At 39.0% G+C, this 23,362-nt stretch overlaps 1 protein-coding gene and 2 pseudogenes across 1 annotated transcript; 1 reads left to right on the plus strand and 2 right to left on the minus strand.

Annotated features, from left to right (window-relative positions):
- Positions 1-3,304: 3,304 nt before the first annotated feature.
- Positions 3,305-6,215, plus strand: LOC136278986 (uncharacterized; annotated as a pseudogene).
- A 4,948-nt stretch (positions 6,216-11,163) lies between these two features.
- LOC131773733 (uncharacterized) lies at positions 11,164-13,643 on the minus strand (annotated as a pseudogene).
- A 1,672-nt stretch (positions 13,644-15,315) lies between these two features.
- On the minus strand, positions 15,316-23,338 carry LOC131773732 (ribonuclease 3). The gene is made up of 10 exons (XM_059089670.2): positions 23,190-23,338; positions 22,217-22,310; positions 21,422-21,612; positions 20,819-20,894; positions 19,649-19,733; positions 18,993-19,097; positions 18,229-18,377; positions 17,459-17,541; positions 16,561-16,595; positions 15,316-16,003 (listed from the first exon to the last, which is right to left on the minus strand). Exons 1-10 carry the CDS (start codon positions 23,311-23,313, stop codon positions 15,911-15,913), a joined length of 1,035 nt encoding a protein of 344 aa, XP_058945653.2. The 5' UTR covers positions 23,314-23,338; the 3' UTR covers positions 15,316-15,910.
- Between the last annotated feature and the right edge of the window lie 24 nt (positions 23,339-23,362).

Here is a 23,362-nt window from a genome sequence, read left to right on the forward strand (position 1 = left end):
TATCATTCGACCTCATCACCTGACTAAGTCGATGTTTAGAAGCACTCAGCAGTTCAAACGTCACGATTTGTAACTCACAGTTTGATTCTACAATCAAATAGTAATTATAAATCATAAGATAGAAATAAGAGAGATGGTAAGTTTTGAGCTCGGTAAAGAAATAAAGAAAGATGTTTTTTCATCTTGTCACGAACGCGGGACAAAGAATCGACAAACATTACGCTATCGACATTGCTGATCCTAGTACGTATGCAGGACGAGTGTCCATATGAAACTTCTTAATAGACCCTCAGCTCACCATGGAGTCTCTGTGGCTCAATGATTTAGAGCATTGGAGCGCGGAATCCCGAAAGGTCTGAGGTTTCGATTCCTCCAGGCGGATACAGAATGTTTACCTTTGTTCCATGCTTGTGACAGGATGAAAACATCTGTTCTTCTCTTTATTTGTCATGTAAAGTAAGATACTAAGTCGCCGAGCAAAAATCATCTGTGACCTCCGTATGCTTAAATTCGAATTGCCTCGGGCGTTAGTCATGAGTCGCTTCATCACCATCCCGTTTCTCTTTAGGCGGTGTTTCTCTGCTGCGTATTGCAAGTATTTGACTCGTTACCGAGATGAGATTCTTTAACTTCCGAACGACTTCGGATTCTTAATTGTAAAGGTGAGTCAAATAAAAATTCCCTTTGGTTGCCTGTTACTTTGCCAAATCAGAACAGTAAGTTGATAAACCGATTCCTATTTTTCCCTCGCTCGCCATGCGGCGTGATTCAGCTTAAATTTGTAAGTTTGAATTATGGAGATGCGCCTAAATATCAACGACCTGAGAGACAGAGGGAAGTATTCCTTCACATCTTAGGCCAAAAAAATAAAAGCTAATCGTTAACATTTTTATTTGAAGCAGCCGGACGATTCACTTCTATCTTGAAGGGGGTTTGTGAGGTTATTTTCATAACATGACTCAGATGGGGAGGCTCCGCCCCATTAGACGGACCTTATCCAGGCTTCAGATTTTTAACGGGATTGCGAAATCTGTCGGTTTTGATATTCAAAAGTAGGCTTAAAAGGGGCACACAATGTTTTGTGTAATAGTGTTACGAAAAAGGATGTATCTTTCTACAGTTGTAAAAGTGAGTAAGGGGTTGGACCTCGCACGGGAACCTTTCTCATCTAGAACTTCTTAGAGCACCCCCGACCCATTAGATCCACGTCCAAGAGCAGTTTCCTGGACGGCTATTGCATCCTTACTCACTTTTTTTTTCCTCAAACAGTTTTACATTGTCGTTGAAGCCAGACCCTGCGAAAGTTGTCCATTACACAAGAGAAGAATTAATTCTCGCTCCAAACCGATTGTTCAGACTTCGACAGAGGCGAGAGAAGGTAGTTATTTTCTGAGTTTTATCTGGATTCACATGTTTTGTTGAGTCAATGCTGTCCAAACTATAAAAACGTTTGAGAACTGTTGGGACCTCATAAGTGGAGTTTACCCTTATAGACACGTTTACTTCGTTAGTAACCTACCCCTTCCTTGCGGTTGTCGATGCCGTAAGTGGCCCCTTTACCGAGCCTAAGTTTTAGCAATTTTGCTTCTTACACTAATACGCTGTTGTTTCACTCCTTGGTTAGTGGAAGCTGTTGTAAACGAGCAGGGGAAGTTCACTCCAATTCAGAACAAGAAAAGGTGGGACATCTTTGCGCTTTGGTTTGGGCAAACCCAATGTTGCACGTTTGTCGGACTATTACTATTAAAAGAAATGCTGTCGAAGGAAATTAATAGCATTTGAAGAAGCGAAGGAGTCGACGGTTCGAACGAAAGTAGTGGAAGCAGCTTGAACAAAACCTTAAGTGCCGCTCTCGGTAAGAGCGGTCCCCGGGACTTCTCGTGGGAAAAAAAGTTTCTTTAATGATTGAACGCTAGTTATGGACCACAACGGTTTTGAGCGACAAACTCAAGATTTCCCTGCGATTATTACAACTACAATCAACTGGACAAACCCAGCCTATGTATTGGCGTAACGTGTTTATGCTAATTTTTTCCCTTGTGATATAACCTGCCTTCGCGGGTTGTAAAAAGTGAAATGATCGTTCGGTGTATTCTACGACAGAAATCAGGGCTGAAATCTACTAACAAGCTTTGCTTTCTGTGGTGTTAGGATTGGCACGAGAAACGGAGGAGATAATATTCTTTGATTTCAACACAGAAGCTTTTAATAACTTCTAAATGTGTCGTAGCCATTACCGGAATTGATCATACATCGGAATCATGAACGGAAGCGAGGCTGGAATAATGTACCGTAAATCGAATACAGCACATCTCCCCCTTTAAGATAATAAAAGAGAAACTACTGGACATACTTGTTTCTTATCTAGCGTGAAATTCAAAAATCAAAACAACGTCAATCAAATGTCCTCAAGTAATCGCCCCATTGTGTTAAGAAACACATCCTGGGTAGCTAGTGTCGTTTGTCTCTGCACTAAGTCTCACAACACTAGAATACGCGTTCATAGTTCCTGAACTTTTCTGTCTGAGAAACCAGAGAAAAATCTGGCCAGAAAGTATAACATCACTTATGGCACATAATCTTCATCTAGATGAGGGCTTAGATTGACGGCCAGATCTGGTGTACACTTTTGATGTGCCAGTTCCTTCTGCTAGTGTTAGCAGTTTGGGGTGAAGGATGTGAAATTTACACTTTTGATCGCCGTCCACACGGTGGTCTAGCAACGTTACTTACTCCCTTTCTTAAAAAAAAAAAAAAAAAAAATTTTTTCTAACGGAAGTCGAGAGGACCGCTTTCAGCGAGAGCGGCACTCTTATTTCCTTCTGCGCTTCCGAGACTGTCAAGGGGACAGTAAGCTCTCTGTTTCCAAGAGGAGCACTACAGGCTAATTTTTTTTAGGGTAATTTAGTATTATCGACTGAGTTGATAACGTAAATTGGCCACCGAAAGAGTTTAAAAGCTAATGTTTCGAGCGTTAGCCAATCGCTCCGACTAAGGGTTAACGCTCGAAACGTCAGCTTTTAAACACTTTGAGGTGACCAATTTACGTTATCAACTCAGTTAATAGTGCTAAATTACCCTGATATACTCTCCCACCGATGCAGCACGACAGTTTTCTTAGAAATTAGCCCCCTTAGTTTTTTTTTTTCGTTGTTCTCTTATGTAGGGTCAAGTTAAGGGCTGAGAAAATTTACAGTGATGCGAGAATTAGGATTGCTTTCAATCGCTGAGTAATTACTTTACCATTAGCGGTGAAAGACATTCTCCTTCCTAAACTCAGAGCCATCCTCGATTAAATCTTTTCAGGTATCTCTAAAAAACTCCTTTTTATAACTGGCTTCGCTGCAACCCCCAGTGTACCAAATTTTAGTGAGGAAGTCCCTTTCTCAATTAGAACTGTTTTATTACAGACCCCAGGGAAATCTCTCCGAATGTACTGAGATCATCGTTGCTCGTCATAACGAGGTAACAGTAATGACTCTACAGCCGTTTACAAACGAACAGTTAAATTACTTCAAGTTCGCTTCTGTCGTGATTAATGAATTTCCAAAGATATTACGTCAAGCCTTCAAAACTAGGTGGGACAACCTTTGGACATCTTCCTGGTTTCCAGCCCTGGGATGACTCCCTTGCCGTGCGGAATCTGTTCCTTGCCCACAGAGGGTGGATCAACTAAAGTCCCTACTAATCTTCCGTATGATGACTGGGATTGTACTGCCTTGTTCCAAGCCACCATCTTCGCAAAGTCCTTTTCTATGCCAGACGGCAGAGGACATCACAGAACACTCAGCTACTTGTTCGTGAGACCCCATGGACTCCCTCCCGGAGGTTTCCATACTTCTGTGATCAGCTCAACTGGGAACGATGCTGAGTCATTTACTTTGGCGATCGATCAACTGCGACTTTTACGAAATGCGTTCTGCCACTCACCGAGCTCCGAGATCTCAAAAGCAGCAACATTCGACATGTACATCCAACTAACCAAAGACGCGTTCCAAGCCCTTGGTGTCTCATCCAGCTGTGTGAATACAATTGGAAGTTTAACTGAGGCAGATTTCCCAATAGAAAAAGTCCGCAAGCTCGAGGATGAGATCAGAAAAGAGGGTCAGGCTGAAAATGTGTTCCTCAAAGACCGAGTAAAAATAAGCTGATGGTTATGATGTCTGATATCGCAGAAGCAAACCAGGAGCGGCGGGATGAGGCAGAACGGACAGTGACAGAGATAAAAGAAGGGTTCCGACAGCTGAAAATGCAAAATGAAGAACAGAAAGAACAAACTTTGGAGTCAGTGGAAAGAGCTATCAGGTCTCATAATGCGCAATCGAAGCGAGCAAGAGAAGAAGAAACAGCACACGTAGCCAAAAAGAGGAAGGAGGACATTCAGCGGTTGGAGAATCAGTTTCAAAGGCACAATGAGGAAATGAGAAAGGAGGCGTTGGAGCTTAAAGAAACTATCAGGTCTAACATCGATCAATCAAACCAAGCAAGAGAAAGATGCAGCATCAGCAGCTCAAGAAAGAAAAGAAGAGATTCAGGAGTTGAGGAAACAGTTGGAGTTGGCAACATCATCTGTACCCCAACAAGAAATGAGTCAGAAACTTGCTGAATTGAACCAAAAGATTGATGACATCACCATAAAGACCACGAAACAAGGTAATAGGCCTGCTATTGTTTGTCTTAAAGACTACTTCTTTTCGCAGGAACAACAAGATAATTTTTTTTTGCGATTGTTATCTATTAAGGGGAGAACTACCAGATAGTCTTCAATAAAGCAGTCAGAAACTTTGAAGGCCACTCTTCCTATAACAATAATTTTGTTAATTAATGAAGCCAAACTTCTCACATTAATTCTGAAATTATTCAGAGGAGAATTTGTTTAGAAGTATTACGATACTAACCGCCGTAGAATACTGTACTTTGCATTTGCACATATGTTCATCTTCCGAACTAAAAGTCTGTCATTTTGTCGCAGAGTTTAAGCCCACTCTACCAAAATCAAATCTTCCCTCAATGGTTCCTCACTTCACTGGGCGCGAGGAGGAATGCAACGACGTCATTGCTCACGTGACCAACGAAGCCACTCGCCTCGTTTCCATATGGGGCTCGCCAGGGTTCGGAAAAACGTCGACTGCAATCGCCATAGGACATCGCCTCCAAGCGCAAGGCCTGCCGGTATACTTTATTTCGTTACGTGGCCTAAGGTTAAAGAGTGATCTAACGTCGAGATTTCTTGGACTGTTTACGCATTCTGCGACAGCATCCCAGCGTTTGACAGCAGATGACGAACTTTGCTCAATTTTGGCTCAAATTGCAAATCCCTTCGTTTTCATCCTTGATAATGCCGATGATCTTTTTGAAAGTGGCCTTCCGAACGTCAAAGAGGAAGTTGTTGATTTAATTGGAGAAATTCTCAATTGCAGCCATAAGGGTAACGTTTCTTCTCACACAAGGAATCTTGTCAATTCTTAAATCTGCGCTTCAAAGGACACAATGCTTTAAGAATTAGAGAGCTGGATGAGCAATCCTCTTCAAACCTTGTTCAAGAACTGCTTCCAGAAGCGAGTAAGTCTGATTGTATAAAAGTTAGGCAGATTTGCGGGAGTGTACCATTGGCCATGAAGTTGTTGTGTTCCTCCATTTCGGGGGATAGTACGGAACATCAAGTGGGTCTGTTGACATGTTCTTGAATACCACAAATAACATTTTGGAAATGTTGGACAACTCAGACTATCCCAGCAATCAGAGGTTGAAATCTTTTTGACGCCTCTTTTCAGAGACTTTCCGTAAAGGAAAGAGAAGCACTGGTCTCACTTTGCATTCTTCCCAACCACTTTGACCTACCTGTCGCATCAGCTGTGTTAGGAATGAAAACAACACCCCAAGCTGCTAGAATGCTGCAGAAACTCCAGCGAAAATCCCTCATTGATTCTAGTTCCAAAGCCGAGAAATATTCCATCCATAAGCTGTTATTGTCATTTATACAGGAAAAAGGGGAAAACGAAATGAAAGAAATGGTTCTCAACGCTAAAGTGCGTTTTTTTGAACTGTATATTTCCCTCTTCGAGACGCTAACTGAAAAGTTCCTCACAGGACGTTCCATGTCGGCTTTCCTTGAGTTTTTTCAGAAAGAGGAAAGTTTCGTTCAAAGTCTAATTGACGGTTGCCTGGAGGAAAGAACAGTCAGTAAAGTTTGCAATGTTTTGATTCAAAGCTGAAATGTATCTCTGCTTTCTTTACTGGCGAGATGACGCTATGTTTGACATCATTTACGAAACAGCAATAAAGGCAGCTAATGATCACCATCGGCTTAACTCTGTCCACAAACGACTGCTTCTGTCGAAAACGTACGGTAGCTTGGCTTATGGGCGCAAAACTGAAGAGACGAAGAGGCTGCTTTCGGTGAATAAGCAAGTTCAGTTGTCTACTGTCATCAAGACACACAATTGCGAGGAGAACTCTTGACTTACCAAGGATTGTACAAACTTTTTATCGGGAGAGCTAAAGAAGGAGTGAGACATTTAGAAGAAGCACTTTCGTTAATGGAAACCACTCCAAAGCACAGAATCCTAAAGCTCATTATTCTCCAAGTTCTTGCTCTTTATCAATTTTTCAAAAAGAACCCGTTTAAGTCACTTGACCTTTACAAAAAAGCAGTAGATGAATGCAAAGCAGTGGGAGACACGGGCTTAGTAGTAATTCCGGAGATCGATGAAACCAGGAGAGAAGAAGACAGGATACATCTAAACGAAACCAGACTGACCCATAATCAGCCACTTCAAACCGAAGTTGTCATTCTCGTGAGTCAAGCAGTAAAGAACATCTCCACTGATAAACCAAGCAATTCTTTTGTAATTTACTGCTGCAAATACTGACGGAATCTGACTCTGCCATACCAACTGGTGCAACTGGTCGGTTCCATTTTCATTTCTCTGGAGTAAGAATGCTCCTCAAATTAAAGGGAAAATGGACCGTGCAATTCATATAGAGATATAGTGAATTTTCATCCCGAAAAGATCCAAACAAAACCTGAGAAAAACATCAGTGCAACTTCCTCAAATAACAGCGAACGCACGAAAGCCAACCACGTAGAAGCCTTAGAATCAGAGAAGCGTGCACTGAATATCAGGTTAAAAGTCCTGGGTGAAGAACATTCACAAACCGCTCACAGCTATCATTCATTAGGAGTTACTCAACATTCACTTGGAGACTTTGTGTCAGCCCTTGAGTCAAACAAGCGTGCACTGAATATCAGGTTAAAAGTCCTGGGTGAAGAACATTCACAAACCGCTGACAGCTATCATTCATTAGGAGTTACTCAACATTCACTTGGAGACTTTGTGTCAGCCCTTGAGTCAAACAAGCGTGCACTGAATATCAGGTTAAAAGTCCTGGGTGAAGAACATTCACAAACCGCTGACAGCTATCATTCATTAGGAGTTACTCAACATTCACTTGGAGACTTTGTGTCAGCCCTTGAGTCAAACAAGCGTGCACTGAATATCAGGTTAAAAGTCCTGGGTGAAGAACATTCACAAACCGCTGACAGCTATCATTCATTAGGAGTTACTCAACATTCACTTGGAGACTTTGTGTCAGCCCTTGAGTCAAACAAGCGTGCACTGAATATCAGTTAAAGTCCTGGGTGAAGAACATTCACAAACCGCTGACAGCTATCATTCATTAGGAGTTACTCAACATCACTTGGAGACTTTGTGTCAGCCCTTGAGTCAAACAAGCGTGCACTGAATATCAGGTTAAAAGTCCTGGGTGAAGAACATTCACAAACCGCTGACAGCTATCATCATCATTAGGAGTTACTCAACATTCACTTTGGACTTTGTGTCAGCCCTTGAGTCAAACAAGCGTGCACTGAATATCAGGTTAAAAGTCCTGGGTGAAGAACATTCACAAACCGCTGACAGCTATCATTCATTAGGAGTTACTCAACATTCACTTGGAGACTTTGTGTCAGCCCTTGAGTCAAACAAGCGTGCACTGAATATCAGGTTAAAAGTCCTGGGTGAAGAACATTCACAAACCGCTCACAGCTATCATTCATTAGGAGTTACTCAACATTCACTTGGAGACTTTGTGTCCCTTTGAGTCAAACAAGCGTGCACTGAATATCAGGTAAAAGTCCTGGGTGAAGAACATTCACAAACCGCTGACAGCTATCATTCATAGGAGTTACTCAACATTCACATGGAGACTTTGTGTCAGCCCTTGAGTCAAACAAGCGTGCACTGAATATCAGCTTAAAAGTCCTGGGTGAAGAACATTCACAAACCGCTGACAGCTATCATTCATTAGGAGTTACTCAACATTCACTTGGAGACTTTGTGTCAGCCCTTGAGTCAAACAAGCGTGCACTGAATATCAGGTTAAAAGTCCTGGGTGAAGAACATTCACAAACCGCTCACAGCTATCATTCATTAGGAGTTACTCAACATTCACTTGGAGACTTTGTGTCAGCCCTTGAGTCAAACAAGCGTGCACTGAATATCAGGTTAAAAGTCCTGGGTGAAGAACATTCACAAACCGCTGACAGCTATCATTCATTAGGAGTTACTCAACATTCACTTGGAGACTTTGTGTCAGCCCTTGAGTCAAACAAGCGTGCACTGAATATCAGGTTAAAAGTCCTGGGTGAAGAACATTCACAAACCGCTGACAGCTATCATTCATTAGGAGTTACTCAACATTCACTTGGAGACTTTGTGTCAGCCCTTGAGTCAAGACAAGCGTGCACTGAATATCAGGTTAAAAGTCCTGGGTGAAGAACATTCACAAACCGCTGACAGCTATCATCATTAGGAGTTACTCAACATTCACTTGGAGACTTTGTGTCAGCCCTTGAGTCAAACAAGCGTGCACTGAATATCAGCTTAAAAGTCCTGGGTGAAGAACATTCACAAACCGCTGACAGCTATCATTCATTAGGAGTTACTCAACATTCACTTGGAGACTTTGTGTCAGCCCTTGAGTCAAACAAGCGTGCACTGAATATCAGGTTAAAAGTCCTGGGTGAAGAACATTCACAAACCGCTGACAGCTATCATTCATTAGGAGTTACTCAACATTCACTTGGAGACTTTGTGTCAGCCCTTGAGTCAAAGAAGCGTGCACTGAATATCAGGTTAAAAGTCCTGGGTGAAGAACATTCACAAACCGCTGACAGCTATCATTCATTAGGAGTTACTCAACATTCACTTGAGACTTTGTGTCAGCCCTTGAGTCAAAGAAGCGTGCACTGAAATATCAGGTTAAAAGTCCTGGGTGAAGAACATTCACAAACCGCTGACAGCTATCATTCATTAGGAGTTACTCAACATTCACTTGGAGACTTTTGTGTCAGCCCTTGAGTCAACAAGCGTGCACTGAATATCAGGTTAAAAGTCCTGGGTGAAGAACATTCACAAACCGCTGACAGCTATCATTCATTAGGAGTTACTCAACATTCACTTGGAGACTTTGTGTCAGCCCTTGAGTCAAACAAGCGTGCACTGAATATCAGGTTTAAAAGTCCTGGGTGAAGAACATTCACAAACCGCTGACAGCTATCATTCATTAGGAGTTACTCAACATTCACTTGGAGACTTTGTGTCAGCCCTTGAGTCAAACAAGCGTGCACTGAATATCAGGTTAAAAAGTCCTGGGTGAAGAACATTCACAAACCGCTGACAGCTATCATTCATTAGGAGTTACTCAACATTCACTTGGAGACTTTGTGTCAGCCCTTGAGTCAAAGAAGCGTGCACTGAATATCAGGTTAAAAGTCCTGGGTGAAGAACATTCACAAACCGCTGACAGCTATCATTCATTAGGAGTTACTCAACATTCACTTGGAGACTTTGTGTCAGCCCTTGAGTCAAACAAGCGTGCACTGAATATCAGGTTAAAAGTCCTGGGTGAAGAACATTCACAAACCGCTGACAGCTATCATTCATTAGGAGTTACTCAACATTCACTTGGAGACTTTGTGTCAGCCCTTGAGTCAGACAAGCGTGCACTGAATATCAGGTTAAAAGTCCTGGGTGAAGAACATTCACAAACCGCTGACAGCTATCATTCATTAGGAGTTACTCAACATTCACTTGGAGACTTTGTGTCAGCCCTTGAGTCAAAGAAGCGTGCACTGAATATCAGCTTAAAAGTCCTGGGTGAAGAACATTCACAAACCGCTGACAGCTATCATTCATTAGGAGTTACTCAACATTCACTGGAAGACTTTGTGTCAGCCCTGGAGACTTTGTGTCAGCCCCAGTCAGTCAGCTAAGTGTGTACTTGACATCAGGATGAAGTTGCACGGTGAAGAGGATCCACGAACTGTTAACAGCCTTTTTTTAAGGTGAAGGAGTTAGAAAAGTTGTTGTTGTGAAGGAATGAAAGGAGAGAAAAGGGAACATTACAATTAAGTAGTTGATAATATAAAGTCATTTATATATTCACACTAATATCAAGAGATCTTAGAGAAGTAATTTTTTCGAAGATGGATCCAGTTGAAGCATTTGTATTACGATGCTGCGAAGACATTTCGAAAAGCTATTTTTAGAAATACCAAAGGAAAGGATAGGACGTTCGTCATTTTCAAAACGCAGCTTTGAAAAGTAATTTGTCGGCATCCAGCTTCCGGTATTTCGGCTTCGTTGTCCTGTTTATGTTGTTTGGGTTATCTCTTGCCTCTTTCACTTTCTTGTGTACAATGGTTGTTTCGGTCATAAATTTCATTTCGTTCCACAGCGGCTCGTGTCTGGTTCCGTTACCGTGTTCTGAAACCGCGGAATTCTGAGTGCGTGCGAGTCGTATGTCCTGTCGTGTTCTTTATTCTTTCTTGCATGGGTCGTCCCGTTTTTTCTCCGATGTAGACTTTGCCGCATGCGCAAGAAGCGAATCTTTAGTTGATTGTATACCTCAAACTCGAATTGAATGATTAAGTGAGTTTGTTAGTGGAGAGATTTCCTATCGGAAAGAGTTTTCTAAAGAGACACAATTTATCTTTTAGCCTACCTTGACAAAGCTCTTCCTAACGACTTAAGTTAACAAAAGAAACTTGATGATTTTATTTAACCAGACAAAAATAGTTTCGATGGGGATATACGTACCAAAACAGGATTTCCCGCTTGTGGTAAAATCATAACCAAAATTTGAGACATAGTCTTATTCTTTTTTTTTCAATTTGAAATATATTTTTGTAAATGAATGGTCTTCGCAATTAGAAATTGCTGAGCCAGACACTTTTAATCTTTGTTCAATTAAACGCATTGTTATGGAAAACTTTTATCCTTAATTTTCCTGGTTGTTTTGTTTGTAATTCGATGACTACGTCATAGATCTTCTATTTGCAACACGTGATCAAAGTGAGAGAGCCAATGAATTGCCGTATTGTCCACAGTAGCTACCATAGCAACCAATAGAACTGCTTCCAAATTTGGCCGAGTTCACAAACTGTGAATGTGACGAGTACAAATACAATGACTTGAGATGCCCCTCGTGGCGTCGAAATCCTCGTGGGCAGCGGCCATTTGCCAAGATGCAGAATTTACCTTCGGGCCACTCTATAGAAAGAACAATACGTATGTTTCGTAAGGGACCGATCATCATTTCTCACGTAGGGGGGAGGTGGTGATACAGTTGTGTCACGATAAAATTCACCTGATCCCTCGTAGAGCATACAGCTCTGTAGGATTCTTATAAACCGCCCATTGATTGGCAGCTAAGTGGTAGTCAATTTTTTGTAGTCCCCCCTCTTTGTACTCTGTTGGTGAAGACTGATACTCCTGAGTTTTCGCCTTAAAACTATGTGATTCTACCAAATCCCCCACCCCTCCTCTCCGGCGATTGAAAATGACTGGTCTCTGAAGCGTTCTCAGTTTCAAGAAAACGTGTGGTCCCGAATATTTTCAAACTATTGCGCAATAAAATTTTTTTTGGGGAGGGGAGGGAAGGGTGTCTATACAACTTTTTCCAAAGATTATACAATCAATTTGAACAACTTTCGTGAATATTTTCAGGAACAACTGAGTCTATATGAAACAGAATGAATATATTCTTACCCTCCTTGAGCGATGCACTTTCTTCTTGGGCATAACTTAAAGAAACTTTTAAAGTTTTAACCTCCTGTTCCAACTTGTCAATTTTCTCGGTAAGTTTTCTCTCCAAGTCTTCTATGTCATCCTGGTTTGCCCTGTTTTCCTTTTAGGCTTTTGACATCTTTGTTAAATGTGATGGTTGTCTCTGACCATACTGCTGCCAGCTCGTTAATATGGCTAACTGTTTTATTCAACTTCTTTGTTACATTTTGAATCTGCTTGGTATGATTGGCGAACTTGTCAAATATTTGTTTAAACTTCTTCTCATTGCCTGTTCCTTTGACAGCTGTAGAGACTTGGTTGCTGAGATTTTCTATGATTGCTGACTGGGCTTTGACCAGGCTCGTCACAGTTTCAAGATTGTTTGAAAGCGTGTTAATCTGATAAAAAATGTAATGTTGTGAGCGTTCATTTAACAATCTGCAACCCTGACTCTGGAGCCTGGATTCGGGGGACTTACGAAACGGAGGTAAAAATGGTGGATATTTACCCAGCTGTAAAGTGGTTAGGTAAATATCCACCATACACACTGTTTTACTAAATAACACACAAGCGTAAAATTTTATATCTGACTATGTACCGAAATTCGACCGAATATCAAATTAGTGAAAAATTTTCAGCGTGATCGTCTACGTAGGCAAAAAATAAAATCCTTTCTCACTTTTCAAGGGATCAGCAGAACATCATCGGAAGTGGTAATGGGGGAAAACACCACACTCTATGACTGGACTCCAATAGTAGCAATACCCAATAAGAAATGTCAGTCCCTTTAGATTTCAGGTAAATAAAGGGCCGCGGAAACTTAAAATTAGCCACTTACTGTTTCCTTATCAGCCTCATTTTGGCCGCTTCCTTCGTTGCCGTAGAGAACAATAGCTGTTTGGGAAGAAAGCAACTGAGCAGGTTACTATTTTCAGCATTTATCATGGAACAGTTCGTTTAGAAAGTCTACTCAATTATTTACAGTGTCCCCGAATATTTTATCGCCTGAATAGGGTGAAAAGTTTGAAAGAAATGCTATCGACAACCTCAACGTATTGACCTTGGCAACAAACACAAAAGAAACGACTGATAAGTCGGTGATACAGATTCAGAACGTAATTTTGTTGGTAAAAAAATGTCTTTTGGCGAACCATGATAGTTTAGGTATGCTTAAGGTTTTCGCGGAGATCTAATTGCCTCTCGCCGAGCGACATCTGCGGTTCAGTCCGCTAAGACGTTCATTCATGGCGGCAACTTCACATGAGCTGCACAAGGTCAGTGTTTGAGTTGAGCGATTTCTGCGACTTGACTGAGAGGCTATGACACTAATACAAGGAACAGGGGTATTACGAACAATTACCTGATTGATGTGGTTTCGGATGATACATGATCAACTGTTTTTTCCCACCCTTCCTGTTCAGCGTTTCTCCTGAAATTTTAAATACAAACATCACCAACACCAGGACATTAATCACGCGAAAGTATGCCACATTCATCTCGCGCTAATAACACTTTGAATTCTTAAGCGGTGAGCAGGATTATAGAACCTTTCGCTCGAAACGAGTACATCTATATTTCCAAACAATTAAAGATTCGTTGAAGCGTGATGTACGTCAAATACCGTTTAAAATATCGGCAGGTAAGCAATTGAAGATTTGACGTGTGATTACATCCGTTTGAATTGTTCACACAAGCTGTTTCCTATCAGAGATCAGTAAGTACAACAAGTTTGGTGAAAAGCATATTCTGGAAGCTCTGTTACACCACTCTTTTCCAATTAATTTACCCCACGCGTAAAAAGGTGAAACGAATGTTTACCAAAAGGCGAAAATTAGGGATAGGCTCTCAGAAGAGTCACGGGTTAGGGCGGGATTTTCTGGAGCTGCAATTATTACAATTTTTCTTTTATAACAAGAGGGCATTTTTCCTTCTTTGTTATATATGGGGGAATTGCCTCCGTTTCCTACAACCTCCCCTTCCACCCCTCTCTCTTTACCGTTGGTCCGTCCCTAAGGCCACCACATTTCTCAGAGCCTGTTACCCGCGTTAACCTTCAAACTCTCAAGATCTGATTGTTAATTTTCCCTCCAGCTGCTACACATTTCCTTGTAAATTGGGTATGAGAATTTGGTGCTAGATCAAGAACACGACTTCTACCTGATAAGTTTGAATATTCTCATTACCAATTTGCGGATAATGTAAGGAAACTATAGGGAGAAGTTTCATGTTGATCACTTCTGAGAGTCAACGGGTAAAGTTGTTTTAAAACGAACAGGATGCTGTGTTAGCGAAGAGCAAAAAGCGACCCATCCCACGCCTCCTTATTTTCCTTTTGTGCTACTACTGTGTTCCATTTTTACACGCCCGTTTATTTGGTGAACGCACGGGAAACGTTGGTTTATAGATAGTTCCTTTCATGAATTATCATTAGCCAAATACAATTCCCGTTTGGTTTTTAATTTTGCAAATGGGAGGTTCAGCAGTTCTCGTTACAAAGTAAACTTAATAATTGTAATGATAATGATAAATTTATTTGGAACCAACACAGTAACCAGCTCCCAGTTGGCTTGTTAGCTCAGTTGGTAGAGCACTGCACCGGTATCGCAGAGGTCATGGGTTCAAATCCCGTAGAGATCTGAATTTTTTTCAGGCCTTCTTTTCACTACTGCTTAAGTAGTGTTCATTACTGCGAAGATCGCTTTCACATTCACGTCTTTAACCGAAGTTCAACTATATGACTTCCATATATTCACAACCATTTAATGATAAATTAAATAACAATGGCATTTGGTTGTGGATTTTCCAATGAGGGTTTCGAGGTTAGCGAGACACCAACACCGCTCGCTTTCAGCAAGAGGATCAGACAAACGCCACCTTTGCGCTGGTATATTAACACCGTTAGTGTAAGTGGAAAAATATGAGAAATCGCTCCTTAAAAAAAAAAAATTCCCTCCTGTTGAGGCTTTAATAAAGGTGCTTGATGAAGATATGCTGTAAACCCCTTTTATACCAACTACCTCCAGCCCCCCCTCCCCTCCTTGGCAAATTACACCTACGTTTAAAGTTTTATGACCGACTACTAACAGCTGTGAGTAGTTAAAGGCTGAATATGGAAAACTTGTGAGAAGAGTTGATACTAATCAGCTTCCCAACACATTCATTGAAAAAATAACAAAATCTTTAACCCTTAAACCCCGGTAATTGTGAAGAAGAGCTCCCCAAAAAACCTGTCGGTCGACTGTCGGTCAACTGTCGGCCGACAGGTTTTTTGGGGAGCTCTTCTTCACAATTACCCAAACCCCTTAGTGTGACCGGCATCTAATTTCTCCTAACAACATCACCCCTGAAGAAAACATTAAGGTCATGAGAATAAGGGAAATGATCAATAACTAATAAAACAAGCTCTTGATTGTTAAACAAATTCTCTTTTTCAGAACCTTAAGAAATGTATAGAGAAAGTATGGAGAATATGCATATTGATGTTGGAGTGTAAGGGGTTACTATTTTCAAAATTTTTGATGTAAGCCTGACTACTTAAGTCCCCATGAAATGTTTGGAAAGTTGGATAAGTTAAGAGTTGAAATCCAGTATTTTAATGTGCAGTGTTGACAGAACTTTGTTTTTCACTTTGTATGGAATAGATCATCCTATTTTCTATCTGTTTGCACAATCCTCATGACATTATTTCCATTCCTTTAATCTTGTCATGACAACACTTGAATTATTCTTCTTAATACCAAGATTTCCTAATTGAAATCATTTAACACAGCACTGTTATTTAAGGGAACATGAGGGAAGATTCCTTTCACAATACAGTATTTACAAGTAGGGTGGTTTATTTAACATGAGACATTCTGTACACTTTTACGCTCTTTGGGGAAAGGCATCAGCATTCCTTCTTGGCAATATTTCATTAGTGCTGCCTTCCAAGCCTAAAACACAAGAAAAAGTGTTTAAATGTCAGATTTCTTCTCAAAAAGTCTAACCTATTGGTATTAACTTCAGAAAGATATTCTTGCTATTCTTTGTTATATGAGGCACCCAGGAGAATTGCCTCTCCACTTTGCTGGGAGGCAAGGGTGTGGTTAGCAAGAGTGGTCAAAAGGTATATCAGGCTCCCATTTCCATGCAAAAGTAATCATTAAAGGAATAAAACAACCTAACATGCCAATAAATGCCATACAGATATCAGAGTGCACTCTCCTGCCACCCTAGTGGTGAGTTCAAAATTGATACAAGACAGGTAACTGGCTTCCAACTACACTGCTGATGATGCTAGTTTTGGACCCAACCCCCAATCAGACAGACAGTTCAACACAAGTAATTCCCAATAATTTTGTCAGTTTACCCTGAAAGTTAACTCTCTTGCAGAAACACAAATCAGTCAGTCAGTTAATCAGTCAGTCAATCAATGAATCATTTGAAGGCATTTCACTTAGACATGTTCTACACATCACAACCATTACATAAAAAATTATCATTCACTTACTTCATGTGTAGCAGTGAGCAAATTGTAACTTGAAGCTGAAAATTGTAAAGGAACAAAAAAATACATCAAGCGAACACCTTTGTAAAGTTTTGGCCATAGAGAGGAAGAATATAAATTGTGCGCTCTTGAAAAGAAGTATTAAAAAAAAGTAGCTAAAAGTTGACTAAGCCGTAAAGTAACCTCAATATTACAATTGATCTCACTGGTCAAATACTACCTTTACATAAACCCCGGAATTTCAATTTTCATTTTCAGTTGAAAGGACAAGACATTAAATGTGTGCTTGATGCCCTGAATAACAATGAGGGCTGGAAAACAGGGGCAGCTATACTAAGAGTGCAATCTGAAAATATGTGTAGAATTCACTTTCTATCTATCTAGGAGTGTCAAAATCCACTTGGAATGGTGGTAGAACACTCACAAAGCTTGAAAATCATTTGCCTTAAGCTTGCGACTTGCAAACTCTTCTTGTAAGCTTTAAACATTCCAAGGGGATTTTTTACACAGTTAAGCTTTCTAATCATGTTAGCAATCAAAATATTTCAATCACATCCAAAATAGATACAAGAGTTGAATTTAAGCACATTGCTTAATTGTCAAAGAAATTGTAGTTTACTGAGCATTGTTCAGTGGTAAGTTCCAGGCCAGTCTTAATCACTTACTGACCCATTAACTCACAGAAGTGATCAACATGAAAAGTCTCCCTATAATATCCTTATATTATACAGCAAACAGGTAATGAGAATATTAAAACTTATCAGGTAGAAGTTGTTATCTTCACCTAACACTTAATTTTCATAACTACATGTAATTTACAACTGTGTAGCAGCTAGAAGGGAGAATTAACAATCAGATCTTTGGAGTTAAAGGTTTAATAAATAAGATGGCTATTCTTTACCTTCTGAAATCATTTGCTCTCCAGAGAATACACCTACTACATAGATTGGGAAATTTGTTTTCACTCCACTTTCTTGGATTACTCTGCAAACAATACATGTAGATCAATCAATTGCAACCATTAGTCTGCAACAATTTAATTAGTATTTAACCCAGAGACAAGGAAGCTCTTAGAAAACAGCTGAATTCAAACTTAGCCCTTAGCCCTTTGCAGTAACCTTTTTCAGTATGCACATTCTCCATACTACATCTTTACATTTCTATGGAGCTGACAGGGAGAATTTGTTTTACAATCAAGAGCTGTTTTAATAGGTGTTCAATTCCTCTATTCTCAAGACTTTGATGTTTGATTCAGCAGTCATATTGTAAGGATAATTAGAATTCTTATCCCTCTTAGGGTTTAAAGAGTTTAACAACTGAGCTGGTCATCTGTCTCATGACAGTTTAAAAACACATTTCTGTGCATGTTGAGATATCATTTACCCTTGCAAGTACAACTATTTTACAGAAAGATGTTTTTCATCAGGTCAGGAGCCTTGGACAAAGGAAAAAATTCTGAGTTCCCAAGAGGAATCCACACTCTGATGCTTTACCATTGAGCCACAGAGACTCCATGGTGAGCAAGGACCCTTATGAAGTTCATATATCACACACTTCCTGTATACTGCTTGGATCAGCAATGTCAATCATGTCATGTTTGTTCATAGAATAAGAGAGATGTATTTTGTTCTATAATTACTTATAATAAGAGTTTAGATCCTCTCATTTTACCTTGCAACAGGCTTTTCTTTTCCACCTGTTATAAAGATATTGGTCAGGACTATTTCTGCTGATGGGAAGTGAAGAATTTTATGAAGTTCCTCTCCTTGAAGCTGAGTAATGACAAAGTCATCTACAAATCTTCTTGCTTCAGCAGGTCCCTTAAATTCAAATAATTATTCTCAATAAACACAAACTGAAATTTTCTACTGCAAACCAATCAAATAAGTGACACAATTAAATACAAATACACATTAACCTTGTTAATAATATATTACCTTTGTTAATTACAAAATAACCCATACACCTAACATCACTCACTAAAATTAATGGCTTTTTTTGTGAAAGGAAATCACAGAGTTATATACCATAAACTACAGCAAAAAAAATAATTGCTGTTAGTACTTTGCGATATAGGTACCAGGGTACATGTATTTACCGTTGTTGATTGGAATGGAGATGAAGCAATGGACTCTCATGCCGTGAATTTGGGATAATTGGTAACTCCCAGAAGTGATTTACATGTAACTTCTCCTTACAATATTCATACAATATCCAACAAACAGGTATTGAGATTACTCAAACTTATCAGTTAAAGGTTGTTATCAAGATATAACACCAAATTCTCGTAACTGAATTACAAGGAAATGTGTAACAGCCAGTTGGGAGAATTAACAATCAGATCTTGGGAGTTAAAGGGTTAAAGACTTAAATGTGGGATGAAAAATATTTAGTTTACACTATAAAATAATATTGATTTTTACATGTTAGTTTACCTGATCAATATAAATTGCTCCAATAAATGCAAAGAATGCATCACAAATGACATCCTCTTGTCTATAATCCAGATGTTTCTCTTTGTTAAGTTCATCTAAGTCATGCTGTGTAGCAAAGGAAAAAAAAGAAAAAAAATTAATGCAGAATGAAGTATCAAACATTCAATGTCATACAAGCTGAAAAATCATGAGGTTACACCAAGAGTGACACATATATGTATACAACAGTTTTGAGACAGGTTGCCAGAAAAAAAAAGTGTAAAAGTGCACAAGACAACCTGAAAAGATATTGTGGGTAGTTCTCAGATCACAGTTCCTTGACCGTAGGATTTCAGGGAAAACTGAGAACATGTCACAGCAAGGATATTGTGGGTTAGATTAATTTTTTAAATTTATTTCACTTAATATTAAAATTCATCAATTACTGGATACCAAGATTACTGCTTGAGATTGCTGTTTACACTTTTGCCTTGAAACAGCTATGCATACTGTACTTCAATTAAGCTTGATTAATAATTTTCCTTGCCGTCAGTAAGATAGAAGAAGATTAGAGGGAAACAATGTTCAAATTAATACAATTGAGGTTTTTAAGTAATTGCAACAAACCTGAAAACAGGATATGAATCAAATCTCTAATATTAAATTTATTTAGTTACCTCCATTCTGATCAGGTCTGCCAATGCTATGAGTTTTGATAACTTTACAATGGTACTTCTGCCCATGAGAAAATCATGAAGACATCTGTGCAAAGGAATGCAGTTTGATGTTAATAATTAGAGAGTTAATTTTGATGGTGTTTCTTGGGGGTTTGAAAAATTGCACAAAAACTAAGATTTTGGATCAAGGAAGAAAAAGAAATCACTTGAGAAAGGATATTATTGCAAAACTAAGTTTAGTTTCTATGATATTTAACCCTTTAACTCCCAGAAGTGATTAAGATAAAACTTCTCCCTACAATATCCATACATTCTTCAGCAAACAGGTAATGAGAATATTCAAACTTATCAGGTAGAAGCTGCTATTGTGATCTAGCACCAAATTCTCATTACTAATTTACAAGGAAATGTCTAGCAGCTACAGGGGAGAGTTAAAAATCAGATCTTGGGAGTTAAAGGGTTAAAGCAAAAACACTTAATTTACATTCCATCAGTATGTTGGAGTTGTATTCACAAACACATGATATGGACAGTGCACTGGGAATGAAATGCTGTATTTTCATTTTCAATCTTGGGTGAATCAAAATTTTGTTAAACAATTACTTATCTTACTGTTGCCTTTTTCATCCTTTCCTTACTTCTAAAAATATTGGATAGTTCTATTGGTATCATAGGTGGGTTAACCTTGCAGTGTTGACTTGTGAGGTAATGGCCAAATTTCAGTACTATAAAGTTGCTTTGTGCTTCAGATTTTGGGCATAACATATGTCTCTGCAGCCTTAACCCTTTAACTTCCAAGTGTGATCAACAAGAAACTTCTCCCTATAATATCTAAACATTATCCAGCTAACAGGTCATGCGAATATTCAAAATTATCAGGTAGAGGTTGTTATCTTGATCTAACACCAAATTCTTGTAACTTATTTACAAGGAAATGTGTAGCAGCTGGAGGGGAGAATTAACAATCAAATCTTAGGAGTTTAAAGGTTAATACAACACTATACATGTCCCTGAGACATAGAGACTGTGTGCTCAAATCTTTAGCTGTGCCATAAATCAGTCTCACAAACGTAATACTATATACAGCTGTACATGCATTTTGCATGGTTTGCTACTTTCAACGCCAAAATCAAACAGTGACACCACAGAATTTGTTTGTAAGATATTTACCTTACACCTAAGCAGGGTAGGGAGGGGTATGTGTTACACAAGTGATCAACAATATATAATGAAGAAGCTGTGACTCCTAAAAAAGATATTAAAAAAAGAAATGATCAGTACCATGTAAAAGAAAAAACAATTGTTTTCATTTCTCTTGCAGACTACCTAAACTTGAATCATAACAGAGAGACAACCTGTACAATTCTGATTGCAGGCACAAAATTTTCAAATACGTAAACAATAAGGAAGGTGCAATTTTCTTTTAACCAAGTTCAAGGTCTGTTCTATAAATTATAATTCAAGTTTTTTTTATTGGATTTATATTACTGGTGAAAAGCAACTGAGCCAAAAATCAAGACAAAGAGGTCAGTAAGATATTTAATGCATATCTGGGATCAAAAAGGAGGGAAAGATTTCATTTTGAACAAAACTTTAAATCTAGGGGGCTGTACAGTGAAACACGGCCTACTAAATTGAACAATCACAGCAAACAAAGTAACTGAGAGATATCACAGATCTATTTATCACAGATATAAACAGGTCCTGATTAAGAAAAAAAATATAGCCAAGATGTCAGAATTAAGAGTTAAAAAAAAATGGAAGACTACAAACCAATCAGTGACAGTTTTCCATTATTCTCCTGTGTGTGAACTGATCCTTTTCTACCGTTATGTTTGTAGGACTCGTGAGTCAAGGCCGTTCTAAGCGTGTTATCATCTTGAAAAGTTAAACCCAGTCTGTTCTTGAATGCAAACAACTCTCTTTCAAAGTTTCTTCTGAAAAATTCTTTTTTGTCAAAAACTCTGCAAAAAGGAAAAACAACATAAATTAATTTACTGAACTGATGCTTTCATTTACTTTCAATAACACTACATCAGATCACCAGTAAATGCTTAACTTTGCTTAAGAAAATTGTGGTCTTGTTCAAAATAAAATTTCTATGGACTCTTTAAGCCAACTACTACTAATCACCATTTAAAGAATATTATAATCATCATTATTGTGGAATAGGGCTACCCCCCCTCCCCCTCCAAAAAAAACAGGACAATTTACACTATAGGTGATGTCAAACCCTTGCATGGTTGCCGTGACTGCTTATACCAACCTGGATGGAGCATCCCTGGTGCAAAGTTTACTAAGCTGTCACAACACTGCCATTGTTGGTTGGAGGTTTTGATACTTGTGTGGTAGCACCTCCAAACTTTAAAACTTATCTCAAAATACATTTAAAACCATAAATTTACCTTAAGTCAAAAGTTGAGGGTAATGCAACCATGCTTTTTGGTGATGGAAATTCACTTTTAGGCAACAGAACAAGGAGACCACTTCAATCGTTATGGTGACACAATTCCTATTCACAGCCTAATAACTTAAAAAATACTCTTAAAATGATTAAGAAAAACTCACAGTGGCTGAATTCCTTCTCGCTCTTTAAGTTTTAGCCTTAAATTTCTCTCTCGTCTTCGTTTGTCTCTGTTACTTCCTCTAAAAAATCGCACACCTGTAGCATGAGGTAAACACATCAAATTGGTTATTATACTTCAAACAAGAAAACTGTAATAATTATTGCTTCACAAGTCTGAAAAGTTTATAAAAATAATTTGTGTTCTTTAAGCAGGCTTACACCAACTATTAGTCTGTAAAGAGTGATCAGAATGTAGATTCTACCAACAATTTAAATACTCTGTTGAGTATGTGGGTAACAAGAATTAATGAAAGGAATGTGATCTTGATAGAATACCAGATTCCCAGGACAAGCCTAACAAAAAATTAGAGGAAAACACTAGGTAGAGAGATTAACATTAATATATTAGGAGTTGAATAGATAACATAATACTTCCTCTTCGAAACAAATTTAAGACCTTAAAATTATGTTCCAAAGGAAATATTTTCTAAGACTATACACATGTACAATTTCAGCATGTGCGGCTGAGCCACTGAACACTCATTTTGAACGCGAAAAAATATCTGGTTTGTTAGTGTAGAAAGTTCTTAAAAGCTGACTCCGAGTATTTATACGAAACACACTGTGACCGTGACATGGGAGTTAGGAGGGACATCCGCAGCACATTTGTTCCCCTGGCGCACCTTGATACACGTGTAATATAGAGTTTACATCTTTGACGAGTTACGTTACATCACTAACACGACAAACGTGACTTATTGCATCAATGCACAGCTTGGATCGCCATGCAGCTCAGATAAACCACAAGATATTAAAACAAAAACGATTTGAAAACTTTTATTTCTAGGGAATACTATAACCCTAAATTAATTCCATCGTGTGAAGCTCACGGGGATATTTGAGTATGGAGACTTGGCGAATTTAATGTACGACAGATCAACATCTTTCAGAGCTTGAACACAGATTGATTCATACCTGAAATTACAGAAGCACTGTTTAAAACGTTCATTTGAGGGAAACCTTTCCACTGTGAGCAGCATTGTCGTAATAACGTAGAACAAACCACAACCTCTTTCATTGCCGTGGTCGCCATGTTCATATCACGACATCAGTCTGTTGTGTAACAGTCATGTAGTGTATAGAGTTCG

This window comes from Pocillopora verrucosa, chromosome 2 (genome assembly GCF_036669915.1).
Source record: "Pocillopora verrucosa isolate sample1 chromosome 2, ASM3666991v2, whole genome shotgun sequence".
Classification (NCBI taxonomy): Eukaryota; Metazoa; Cnidaria; class Anthozoa; order Scleractinia; family Pocilloporidae; genus Pocillopora; species Pocillopora verrucosa.